We start from the raw sequence: 14,193 nt of genomic DNA, 5'->3' as shown, positions 1-14,193 counted from the left end.
GATGGGAGCAGATCCAGATGTGTGAAATCTAAAGATCAGACAGAAACAGACATGACAAAGTAAACCAGCTGCATGCAATTAAATACAGAGGGTCAGGTGATTTCCATACGATCATCATTAACCAAAATCCTGTTGTGAAATCCAAAGCCAAGTGTTATGGTACAATAGACATATTCAAATTAAATGATTTCTTTAAAACAGCAGAGGTGAAATCATGTCTTAGGATGATCTCACAGGACTATATGTTAATATCTTTTCACATGTCATCAACTCTGGACAGCTAAAATTATCATTATGTATGAAACAAATGACACATTGCCCCTACATTAAGGATATACTATGGATGAAGGACAGGAACATAAGTAAGAAAAATATATCAGTTATACATGAATCACCAAAAACAAAAAAACTACTGCATCGGTATTAGACAAATGTGTCCCATGGGGGAAACATTTTATCTGAATTTACACAAATATGTTAGATGTCTCCAACTAAAACTAATCTACAGACACTTGTCTACTGAGAAAATGCTTAAACATGGAGAATCAAACAATGTGACTTGTAGTTTTTGTGAGGAGGAGGAGAGGACTCAGATTTCCATTTATTTTTTAACTGTAAGGAAGTTGCATTTTTACAGCTGTCCTTTAAACTTAATGTCTGGTGATTTAAGGGATCATAAAGAAGGAAAAGATCTCAGCATTATCATTGTGATGAGGAAAGCACAAATAGTATATTTAAAAAGGTAAAAAAAAAAACTAAAATGAAAATAAACACTGAACATTTTTAAAATGTGTTTTAGTATCAGTGGGTTCTTGCAAAGGATTAATAGAATAAAGACTAAATAATGTATGGTTTGTCTGAGTCTTGCAATGATCCAAATCAATCAATAAAAGAAGCCATCATCACATATATATAATCACACACACACAGACACACACACACACAAATGATGTAGTTAGTGGACAGGTTGAGTTATAATATCATCACCATGCCTAGCATTCATACACAGTGTGGCAATATGGCACCTTTAAAAGGGGGGAAGTTAAAGGGAAACATTAAATATTAATATTTAACAGTGTGTGTTAGATCTTATCGCAGAAAAGTCTGAATGCAGTTTTGTGAAATCTTTATTTTGTTCATAAAGAAATAAGAAAAAGAAATATTTATATTTATATTAAAAAAAACTATCTCATCAACCAAAAGATAATATTTTATGGTAACTTGCCCATCAAAAAGCTATAACAAGATGAATTATTTTCTTTCCCCAATCAGTTTTAGCTGTGACTTTAGATTTATGAATCGGTTTGTATTAACCACAAATAACATCAGAGGTTATTAAATTCAGGGTTCCCACACATTTTTACCATTGAATTTTCAAAACTGTTCCATAACTATTCCATAATATTTTACCCCATTTCCATGACTTAATTTAAGCAGTTTAACAAAAGTAGGCCCACACAGCAACTATAGGGCACAGTATTGGGTTTTTACCTGCCCCATCCCAAATCTGGACCATCAGGTCAAACTGTTTCAGTTGGAGAGCTTTATTGAGGCTTTTGTTGAACATCACAACCAGAGCTGTCAACTTTTCAGAAAACCTAATGAGATTTGAGGGGGGGCTTTTCAAGAAAGTGAGGCTTTCATGGTCACGACCATACGTCAAAGACATTTTATTTAATTTGTACTTTAAAAGGAAAGAAACATGAGCATGTACAGCATGGACACATTAGAAATGTGGTTGGGACAGTCCAATGGGGGGGGGGGGGGGGTCCTTTAACAGACTACATGTCATTTCCTGTATTCTGGTGTCTTTTAACAGGTGTTTTAACACTTTGATCTCACAAAATGATGGGTGCATTTATAATTACATCCCAGAGCAAGTGTTTGGCTTTAGATCAAGCTAAGAGTATATAAGTTTATGATCAGTATATTCATATTAAATTAATCTACTGATTTTTGACATGGTAAAAGTGTGTGTGTGTTATCTTTGATATCAGATCACCCCTAATTCAACAGTTTTCTAAAACATGCATCTAATTCCAAACCATTTCCAGGCCTGGAAAACAGTTTTTCTAATTTCTTTTACAGGAATTTTCATAACCGTGGGAACCCTGTTAAATTGTTCAGGGAAAGACACGGACATAACCTTGGCTTCGTTTAAGATCAGTTCATTTGGATAATATTAATTCATTTCAGACATTTTTAATCAATGCAAGTAAATTACAGGTGAGTTGAGTTTGGGTAAAATGAACGATGTGCGGACACTTTTATCCTCCAAGTTAGCTTTCTCTGTGCGCACACTTAGCAGTAATTTAAGGGGAAGCTGACTCACTATAACTCACCTGTTTTATTCCTGCCGAGTCCTCTTAAATCCACCACTATGGAGGGGTAAAGGGGGATGTAGCAGGTTAGCAGCTTCACCGATTAGCCCAACACAGTCCACTCAGCTAGCTTCCTTTCGCCCGCCTAAACTGTTCCGTCTCGGCTAATCTTAATCCACCTCCACTGTTTGTTGTTTTTAACTCTGGCGTGAGCTGCTGTTGTGTCAGATGACCCGATTCACTGCTTCGGAGAATATGTTTTATATTTTTTTAAGGTAGCAACAAACTCCTCAACAAACCGTTGGTAACGGTTAATTAGCGGCTAACGTTAACTAGCACTAAAATTCACGCGCGTGTTGAAACCCTTTTTAGCTTGCGTCAGGTGTTATGATAAATTTCGTCCCCCTCACTCATACAATGTTCCCTTCCTGTCAGAACTGAGTGTTCTTTAGCATCTTGTGTCAGGTGTTGTGATAAATTTCGTCACCCCTCATATTTTCCTTTTTCCCTTCCTGTTAGAACTGAGTGTTCTTCCAAGTTTAGGACTTATTAATCATACATCTTAATTCAGACTGTGGTTAGGCGTAACAGGGATAACTATTTGGTGTAAAGGTGACTGGTGAGGGATAAAGGTAACTGTAGGGGAGACACAAATCGCTGGGGGAATAATTTTAGACACAACTGCTAACTGTCGTTCTGCATTGAACGTACAATTTAAACTATAGTTCACGTTATTTTCCTCATATAGTCTACTCAGTTCAACCACTACTTCTTTGTAAAGACTTCAGATTAAAAATAAACAATTACATGTTTCAGAGAAAAAAATAAAAGAGTGAAAGAAACAACAGATGTACCTCTAAATTAAATCTTTTTATAGACGTGAATTTTAATGAAAAATGTCATCTACCAAATTGTAAAAACTCAAACTGACAAATAAAAAGTGTTGTGTCACCAAGTCATAAATCTTGACACACTGGTGTTAATTTTAATAGTAGAGCTCTCAACCTAGGGGCCCTTGAGGGTGTGTCAGGGAGTCCTCAGAAAAAATGGGGAATATTTTAATGTCCCTTAAATTAAATTGACTACAAGATAAATCAATGAGAGACTGTACAGAAGTGACTCTTCTGTTGTTATTTTGCCAATCTACAGTATAGACAGTTGTGGAATAATTAAATCTTATCAGATGGGGATCCCCGAGAGATAAGATGCAGATCTAATCAAATATGGGTTTGTGGCCTGATGTGTATTATTTTAGGGGTCCTTGACACCAAAAAAATGAGAACCACAAGTGTAGATTACCAGACTTTGACTATGCATTTAGATCCCTGTCCAGATTAATCAGATTTTCATTTACCACTAGGCTATCAGATCAAATTAATCATATATTTAAACATCTTTCACGCTGCAATTAATAGATGTCATTCAAGACTGTCCGGTTTTAATTTCATTTTCATTTACTGTTTGACTGAACGTGACATCAGATAAGAGATTTTGATTTTAATCTGTCATTATATTTTTGCAGTTAGCTAATGGATGTCAGTGAACACTGTCCTGTTTTAATTTTTAAAAGTTAACCATTTTAGTGGGATGTGAGGAGTTTGAGCTGCTTTTTTGTTAATAGTGACACTTATAAATGGGCTGTAAATTCTCAACAAAAGAAAATGCATGTTGGAGTCAATTTAATGTTATATGAATGTCATTTTTAGGTATATTTTTATTTTCATGCTTGGAACTGGAATATGTCAGTAAACCACAAAAGCATGCCTGTGCAGTAAGTGAAATACAATCAATCAATGAATGGCTGTCTAATGATGTGTTTAAATATACAGTTTCAATTTAAAGGAACACTTTTGAAGAACTGATGTGGAAAGTGTTGCCTCAAAATTATTTCAGCAACACCCTCTCGTGCACAGAAAGGATGGAGGCAGAGGAAACTGGTCACTTTGTGCAATCACGGATAGTAAAGTTTGTACAAGTTTTGAAACATCACTTATAGTATGTGTAATCATCTTTTGAGTCAGCTGACCGACTTTACATGTCAGTTGTAGCAGTCCTCCTGACTACCACCCCACCACTGTAACTGTCAGATGAATGTTAAACATACATTTCTTGTAATGTAGCACAAGAATACAGCAGCACAGTATGGACATAATCATAAAATTGTATCATATCACATCGATCAGTCCTCTCTTCTTTGGTTACACTCAGTCTTTTCATCATGTGCATCCCCGACTAGCACAAATGTGCAAACGCCCAATCATCACTGTTTGCAGCTTCAGCTGTTATTGCTGGACGTTCCCTGTGTAGAACTGGACATTGAATAGTACACGTACTAACACACTCACAAGAACACACAAAGAGCAAAATCATCTAATTAGCAGCTGTTTATTTTATGTATTTACATATTTACAGTTGTCCCCCGAGAGGCGACTGTGGCAAGGAAAAACTCCCTCAGAGAGGAAGAAGCCTTGGGAGGTACCAGGCTCTGATTGGGGGACCCATCCTCCTGTGGTCTGGAGGTCCTCCAGCTGCTCCCGGCCATGATGACTACTGGTGTCTTGTTTGTCCGCCGTCAAGCTTAGCAGTCACCCCCTGCAAAATTAAATCATGTCCTGAAATCATGTACATACCCCACTGGTTTTCATGGGAAGACCCACCCCACTGTGTCTCTGATTGGCTTATCCTGACCAATCTCAGTTCTTATATCTTGGATCTAGAGACAGACAAACAGAGAGACTTCTTACCTCAGCTTCTCCTCTGGACTCATGACGTAAGGGATCCTGACGCTCTTCATTTGTTCTACACCCTGTTCTACAACTCAGACTGGGGGTGTGTCTCAAACTGTCCATGGTCTTCTGGAGTTCAATGGAGGATGTGACAGTGTCTGATTCTTATCCATTGTCTTGTAGAACAGGGTGTAGGCCGAATCCTGTCGCTCCCTACACACAGATGTGCCGGTTGTTTGCCATGACTGCTGCATCTTTGAACGTGAGCCAGCGGTTAGTTGACTCTTCCAAAAGTGCATCTGGGTGGACTCCATTGCAGGTGTAATGTCCTAACAGAGATTGTTGTTAACACTTTGAGATACAGCTGAGGTTATGCAGTTTAAACACATTAAAGAAGACTTATTGTAAGTAGTTATTTTCCCCACTGAAAGACTAAGCTCTGAGTGTGAAGTCAGTGATGATGTGACTGAACAAGGACAGGTAAAACTTACCATCTGGTACTGCTCTTGCATCTTTTCCACAGAACCTCCTTTAATTAGGTCAAGAGACAGGCTGGTGAACTATTCCTGCCTTTCTGACACAGCTCCACATCTGCACATTAAAGGAGCAATACACATTAAAATACAAACTTGACAAACTTTGGCTCTGACTGCATATAACACTACAAAACGAAAGAAGTCTCCCAAAATATTTAAAAAACTGCACTTACAGTCTACGTGTGTGTGTAGTCTTACCCCCTGATCTAAATCTGATCAGTGAACCTTGTGAGTACTTGCCCATGTCTTTTTTGTGCTGTTTTAAATTGTCCTCTGTATGTGTCCTGTCCTTTTACTGTCTGTGTGTGATTTAGACGTCTTCTTCTGCTACTGTGTTCAAAAGTGGGCTGTGATGCAGTCTTCAGTCCTCCTGCAGGGGGCAGCACTCAGCACTGCGTCTTTCCGCTCTGACACCGGAACTACGTCACCTTCCTGTAAACGCTGCCATTTGGGAAACTGCGTGTTTATTGTTCAGTTGTCTAATTTTCACATAACAGTTCATCATGGCTATGCAAGCAGCGAAACGCGCTAATGTGAGTTTGTGTCTACTTTATGATTTACTCTGTGATGTTTGTAGCTTTTAATACCAGTTTATTTCGGCTAGGAGCTTAGCTTAGCACACGGCTAGCTACTTAGCTCGCTAACGTAGTGAAAACAAACACAAGCCTTATCAGTAACGTTTGTTTAAAAGCATTATTTCTCTTTATTAAGACTGTTTCCAGCAGACAGATTAACTTACACCCACTGTACTGTTTGTACCAGCACAAGTTACATAAAAATATCGTTTAATCTGATTCATGGTAAAGGGAACATACATAAGGATATTAAGCAGCTAATTCTCATCACTTACACCCACGAATAAACTGTTTGATTGTAATTAAAGCCTTAAAGCTGTTCTAACCCACTTTAAGATTAGTGAAACCTGTGTATTGTCTATCAATATATGGGGGAAAGTGTGGATTTTACTGCTTTTACTCACTTCCGGGACAAATTAGACCAGATCAAAAACCACCAACGTGTTGCATTTGTCAAATCTGGACTTAAGTAACAGACATACCCCCAGAGAGGCATTAAAACACATTTTTAGACTCGTGAAACCCTTACTCTGTTTGTGAAATCTGAAAAAATTGAAAAGGTTTAAATGTAGTGGGTTTTGTTGTGGACCTGCTCTGGATGTGTCTGTTACCAGAAACAAAGTAAAGGTTTTCACAAATCGGAAAGTAGGTTTAAATAGTGTTATGGATTTTGCTATGATGTCTAACACTTTATTTTCAGTGTAAGTGATGAAAAGTTGGAATATTGGCAGCTAAATATCATTATTCATGTTTATCTTAACTTTCCTTTAACCACCAATGAGAAGCTAGCTTCAGTGTCATCAAATTTGAAGCCATTACATTTCCTCAACACTCAAAAATTAATGTTTTGAGGTAGATTACGCTAAGTTGATGGGGATGACATGTAGTTGTTTTAACTTGCATTAGCATTGATTGTGATGTGGTGTTTGGTACCTCCACTTGTTTCTACCTTTACAGTATTTTTAATTTTACATTACAATGAATTTGTCTTTTTTGCTGTCCCTGTAGATACGATTACCTCCTGAGGTCAACAGAATCCTTTACATCAGGAACCTTCCTTACAAGATCACAGCAGAAGAAATGTACGACATCTTTGGGAAATACGGACCAATACGTCAAATCAGAACGTAAGTGTCTTTTTTAAACATTGTAGATAGTTTGTATGAGCCAAAGGATTGAAACTATTGCTTGTTGATTTTGTGTGTGTATGGAGATGTGTGGGTGATAGAATAAGAAACAGATTTATTAGATGTCGACAGAAAAATGCAGAATACATATAAACACAAACACAACAGAGTAAATTTAGTTTAGTTTATTGCAGTCAATAAAGTCAAATACACATTTATAAATAAAATGAAAGGGACAAAAAATAATAATAAATAATAAATAAAACTTTTTCTGACAGAAAAGTTGTAGGCTGATGCGTTCGCTTATTACACTTTTTACATTAGTCATTCAATAGATCCCAATATACATAACATGTGCATATTGACATGATAAAAACTATGTGTGTGCAAAATAGCTGAATATAAATTGAAGCATGAATACCAATGTATATACAAATTTGAGTGCAAATAAACTGAGTGTGTGTATTAACAGGATATATGTGCAGTTAATATACAGTATACGCCTATACAGTGCAGGACAGACAGGGACACAGTATACACAGTGTGATTTGAAAGAGATATGAGGGTTAAAAGGAGTTGGTATGTTTTCAGTCTCTTACTGTCCTTGTTAAAGATGACTGCTGGATGTGTAAAGAAGCTGTGGAGGTCGCAGGGAGCAATCCCTGCAGTTGTCAAAAATGTCACACATGAAATTTGGAACATGTTTTCATAGTGTTAACATTGCCGTACACTTGACCCTGTGTGTATATCAGACTATCGGTGCGATTTTAAAGCGATTGACTCCTGCAGTAATAGAAAGGGTTGATGGTAACGATACCGCCAGATGTTTAACCGCTACACCAGTACATCTCTGCATCTCAACCTTGAATAAAATCCATCTCCAACATATTTTGGAAGTTCAGGTTTAGTTTTCCTCACACTTGTGAAGCTGGTAGACTAATCAGCACTGAAAAGGTTTAATGCTTTGAACAGAGCAGGGACGATGTGGATCAAACTTTCATTATCTTGATAGCATGATCAGAAGACTAAAAGTGTCTCTGTTGCACATGCACTTTCTGTCCCCTACCGATCTTGTAATCAGTTCCTGTGTGTTGTGTTTCTGTTTGTCATCTCAGAGGGAACACACCCGAATCAAGAGGAACAGCCTATGTGGTTTATGAAGACATCTTCGATGCCAAGAACGCCTGTGACCATCTGTCAGGCTTCAACGTCTGCAACCGTTACCTGGTGGTTCTCTACTACAACGCAAACAGAGTACGTATGAGCTTCACAGCAGATGTGGGAAATGCAAAAAACATCAAATTTAAAAGCTTATATTTTGAGTTGCATGTGGAATATGATCAAGGGAATCATATGTGGGAAACGAAGTGTAGTACGCTTTAAACTTTGAGAAATTCTGAACACGTACCCTCCTACGATCATTTCAGAGTTAATTAACTTCACTGTTTTATCACTGTCCTTTGCAGGCTTTCCAGAAAATGGACACAAAGAAGAAAGAGGAACAGCTGAAGCTCCTAAAAGAGAAATATGGCATCAACACAGACCCTCCAAAGTAACCTTCTGGAAGCCCCTCTTTTCCTGTCATGTCCACAATTTTTCTTTTTATCTGTACAAACCTGACATGTTCCTTTTTGTTTCTCTGCTGATAATTTACTAATTCAGTAAATTATCAGCAGCTGTTTTGCCTTCTATTTTAATTATTTTGTTCATATGAGGAGTTAGGCTTTTGTTTTTTTTTAATTTCCAAAATCAAATATGTGCATATATTCTGGTTAGACTTGCAGCATTTGAGTCAGCGTCTGAGCAGGGAGCCATTTGGCATGCTTGTCACAAAAGATGCCCCTTGTCGGTTTGATTTGTGTAATAGGACTTTAAATTTGTGGCGCTCCTCTCAAATTGATTTACAAGTGGGACAAACTCTCCATAACAAGCAAGTTTTACAAGGATTTATGTAGTGACTGATCATTGTTTTTGCACCCTTGGCAACATTAAAATCTGCCTGAGCAGATTGTTAAAGTTGATTAGTACTGAGTGTGTAAAGTATATTGACTCTGTAAAATAAATGTTTTCAATTTCTAAAAGCTTTTGTGTCCGTTCTTTTCATACTGTAGATGTAATGAAGCGGAAATGCTGTCCTCTATGTGAACCCTTTTAAATCTATAGGCACTAGTAGTATGCATTTTCCACATGTACACAGGGACTGGAGGGTCGCCCAACTCTCAGTTTGGGTGGAACCTCAAATAGATAGTGATGGGGCTGACCCTGTGGTTGTCACAGTGATGTCGTTGCTCTCATTGTGCTGTAATGTATGTGTGTGTGTGAGAGTGAGCGCTGGCCCTATGCCAAAGTGTCACTGGGTAAACACTGCCTGCATTTTTTTTTTTTTTTTTTAGTCATTTACCCCAAATACCTTTTCTTTTTTTTTCTTTTTTTTGTTCTTGGGAATTATTGTATTCCCACAAGGTGACTTCACTTGAAAGGCAGACATTAAATCAAGTTTTGATGGAAAGTAATCTAAAGTGATTTACCTGGTTTTGTTTAAAATGCCTAGGTGTGATGGTGATAGCTGATACAAACAGCTGTAACTCTGATCATCTTTTATACAACACTGACATCTGGTGGTTGCACAAGGACATTACATCAGATAAGCATTGCATTAGTATAACCTTTTTAATATTGACTTGAAAGTATAGGGCTACATATTTATCAGTTTTCTCCATCAGGCTGTAAAAAGCAGGTGACAACAAGGTGCAATGCAAGGCTACACCTGTCAGCCATCATACCCCTTTTTCACTAGAGATGGTGACAGGCTTTTATCAAACTTCATTTACACAGCACCTTTTAAACAAATCTAATGCAGTTCAAAGTGCTTTACAAGCGACTGACAAAATTGCAATTTGTTAGTTACTGAGAAAAGTTGTTTAATTAAATTACAGTTACTTATGAAAATGTTGATGATTACAAAGGGGGTTACATCTGCAGTCAGACCTCTAAGATTTCGCTCAGGAGGGCTTTTTTCTCATTTTTTAATATTTTACATGTGACTGAATACATACATTGCTGTTTTTACATCTATGAAATCAATATTTTTTATATTTTGTAAATAAATCATGACGTTGGCTTAAATGGTGTCACAGTACCAATTAACCTCTTAATACACGCCCCTGTTTTTTATGCTGTTAGCCTAAACGACATGCCCAAGTTGTGAGCAGCACAGATCTCACATAGTTTGAGACTCAGAGATGTGTCTGGTATCATTGGAAAGGAAACACTCTCAGGATTCTTGTAAAAGTGTCTGTGTGATTCTGTGACTTACTGACAAAGAGTGGCAGAGGTTACAATGATGGGGTTGTTTACTCGCCCATAGGTTTGCCTTTACAATGACATGTGTACAGACATTCAGGGACCTCTCAGCGAGATATAGACACAATGAGGCCACAGCCACAGGTCTTGGCTTCATGCAGTCTAAATTTGGAGTCAAAAGACCAAAAGATGAATTTTGAGTGAATGAGTTATTTTTCAACAGGTATGTCCATGCGTTTTCCTCAGGTCCTTTTTGGAGACTCCAAATGGACACTTGGTTACCAAAGCTGTATAACCACAATCCAACACCTATAACTTTACAACCCCTTTGCCTACAATCAAAATCTTGGTCTCTAATGAAAGCTGACACCATATTATTATCATTATTATTATTATTATTATTATTATTATTATTATTATTACATATAACCATATTTTTTTGTTTGGCCATATCTATCTATCTATCTATTTATCTATCTATCTATCCATCCATCCATCCATCCATCTATCTATCTATCTGACTGACTGACTAACTATCTGACTAACTAACTGTCTATCTATCTATCTATCTATCTATCTATCTATCTATCTATCTATCTATCTATCTATCTGTTTATTTTGCTATAAGTCATATGTCAAGTCGAAGAAGAACCAACCGTGTACCAAAATGCCGAGTGCGTAATGATATATGGTTCAACTCTTTTACGCACAGGGCGCACGCCGGTTACGCTTGGAGTTTGTTTATGGACAGCCAAACGTAATAGCTTAGTGTCATACACCGTTGGAAACCTCTGACTATTGGCTAAAAGGTTGTCAACTTCATTTCGCCGAATATTTCCATAGGCTGGAACAGCTGTCAATCAAAGCCATGTCGTCATTGTTGTCGGTCACATGTCCTCATTGGCTTTGGAGACATGTACTGCCTAATCCTAAACACCGATTGGCTTGTGTGTGGTGTCGTCAGAAGCAGAAGAGGCTCACGGTCGTAAACATCTAGTCACGTGTACTCTGAGATGGACGTGCAGGTCAGGAAATGACGTAAATGGACCGCATATGGTTTGTTATTTGTGTTATTACATTACGTGTTGGACTAAATACATGGACATATTCAGGAAAATATTCCGGTTTTATGGAAACGGATTTCATATTTCACAAGAATGGATATTTGGCGAGCTGTACAGAAAGTCCTGAGTCATAAGATGATCGTTGTGGATAAAGGGAAGACTTTGAAGGTATGTAGGCATTATAGCTTTTCTTACTTAGCTCAGGGGCTAGCCGAGCTAATCGCTAATACTATTACGGCTGTGAGCAACCATATAAGTCGTGAGTGGTCTTGAATGAATCAGGACAATCTAAGCTTTCCAACAATGTACGGCATGAATATGTATGTTTAAGGGTTTGTGTTTAAAACATTCAGAAGAACGTGTGGCTACCTCCTAACATCCGTCCCGTCCCGTAGACGGAACAGCGTGCGTTACCATGTCAGACTTTTGACTTTTTTCATAAAATATCTTTATATATATCTTTTGTATTACAAAATCTACATGAACTAATGAATGCATTTTCAAATAAGAGATAAATCTTGCTTTATAAGAAATTATCTCCCTTATAAATCATGTCAGTATCCATGATAAACACCTGAACTTAAGATGTTGGTGCTTAATGGGTACACTTACCCTAACAGCTGAAAACATTTGTTAAAAAATTAGAAAAGTAATCAAATGTAATAAGTTACATTAGTTTAATTAAGTAATCGAAATAGTTACATTCCTTATTACATTTTAAATAGAGTAACTAGTAATCTGTAACCCTTCCCAACCCTGCTGATCATACTGTTTTGTTTATAAAATCAATTTCTACAAAGTATGTGTCAGATAAATGTAGTAAAATATATTTCCCTCTTAAATGTAATGCAGTGAGAGTATGAAGTAACACAAAGTAGAAATACTAAAGTACAATTGTGAAGTTCTTTACTTGAGCGCACTACTTGAGTAAATGTACTTTAAAACACTGAGAGTCCCATGCTAAATATGATCCACTTGTGGGATCCCCAGCAGTCTCGATGTAGCTCTGCATCAGAGAAGATAATTAGTTGAGTCAGCAGACCAGACAACAGCCCATAGAGTTCCTTTTATTAGATTAAATCACAACACAGGGAGTAGTGCAGCCATGTCGTCAGGGACACAATACATGCTACAAAAGAATCCTTGTACACGGTTGCCTTTGCTTACATTTGGTTTCTTGATCGTAATAGCAATAATAATAATAGTAATAACAGAGTTGTAATTAGAAACATTGTCTGGCCGAAGATGTTCATGTAAAGAAGTTCAGATTACAAACTGACAGGGGACGAGCCACGCTGCTGAGAAATGACGGGTTGACTGGTATGCTATAGGATGTTTTATTGCAATACTGTAAATCATGACCTACCACATCTACCTTCAGCTCATAAAACACTGGGCTCTGCAGTATTAACGCAGGTTGGAAAAGTGTGAGCGTTGCTTTCGAATAGAGCCGGCAAAACTTATTTAAAGATAAAAAGTGGGCTTTCAGGTCATTTTGTTCTCCAAATCATTTCTCAGGAGGTATCACGATTGACTGAACTTCTCTACATCTACTACACATCAGTAAGTGTACAATGTGTGAGAGAAGGGAGTAAAAAAGTACAAAAAGATTGACTGATCGGTAAGAGAGAAATACTTTTAAGGGGGTTGCGTATGTGAATTGTCCGACCTACTAAACAACAGTTAAGGGCTTTCCTCTTGTGTACAATGAAATGTCATTCACTGCTCCTCTCATTACTTGAGCACTCATTTACTTCCACTGAAAAAGACAAACAAGAATGAGTTTAAAATGCTGCACAGGCCTTATTTCTGCTCGTTCTTTCACACTCAAGGAGTCTTTAAAAAAAAACTCCTCTGGATTCATCGTTTTTGATATGCAACCTGCAAGCTAATTTAAAAAGTGGAGGTGACGGTGACACAGAGGTTTAAACTGAGTTTGATAACAATGCTTAGAACCTCTCCGACTATACATGAATACTTGTTTTTCCTTCTTCTTTCTACTCTAATTGAAATCCAGCTAAGGGGGAAGCAATCATTCATTCTCCAGGGAATCCAGATTTAAATGTTTGATCGTGTTTGCCTCCGGCCCCTTTGTTTCTAAGTCAGAAATGTATCAATTTAGCTCTTTTTTTCTTTATTTTTTTTTTGTCTCTGCTGCTGGCTCGAAAAATGATGGATTCCTCCACATTCAACTAATTTTGTAATGAGATAGTGTGTCTAGATGCACAGGGGCAGGGATTTAGTTCTTAGCAACATATACTACAGCTAGTCTACGAGGAAACATGCTCCCACAGTTAAAGCAGTCAAAAGAAAATGTCTCGACAGATCACAAAAATTACATCCCATTATGACAATACTTGTTGAAGGAACTACTGCAATGTGATTTTAAATCCCCCTACTATTCAGTAAAAGTAGTTTCTCACGGTTCCTCACAAGTGTCAGCGCGCTGCTTTGATAAGGCTTTCTGTCTTCCATTACAGGATGCAAAAAGAGGAGATTTTTAAGGCAGAACCTAAAGGCATGCAAATTAACTACATTTAC

The 14,193-nt window shown here is 37.4% G+C and overlaps 1 protein-coding gene across 1 annotated transcript; it reads left to right on the top strand.

The window, feature by feature from the left end:
* Positions 1–6,002: 6,002 nt before the first annotated feature.
* Positions 6,003–9,366, top strand: sf3b6 (splicing factor 3b, subunit 6). Its single transcript, XM_053336883.1, has 4 exons — positions 6,003–6,116; positions 7,167–7,285; positions 8,401–8,539; positions 8,752–9,366. Exons 1-4 carry the CDS (start codon positions 6,087–6,089, stop codon positions 8,839–8,841), a joined length of 378 nt encoding a protein of 125 aa, XP_053192858.1. The 5' UTR covers positions 6,003–6,086; the 3' UTR covers positions 8,842–9,366.
* Positions 9,367–14,193: the final 4,827 nt, after the last annotated feature.

The sequence above is a fragment of the Scomber japonicus genome, chromosome 17, assembly GCF_027409825.1.
Source record: "Scomber japonicus isolate fScoJap1 chromosome 17, fScoJap1.pri, whole genome shotgun sequence".
Taxonomy (NCBI): domain Eukaryota; kingdom Metazoa; phylum Chordata; class Actinopteri; order Scombriformes; family Scombridae; genus Scomber; species Scomber japonicus.
This window is presented reverse-complemented; position numbering and strand designations above follow the sequence as displayed.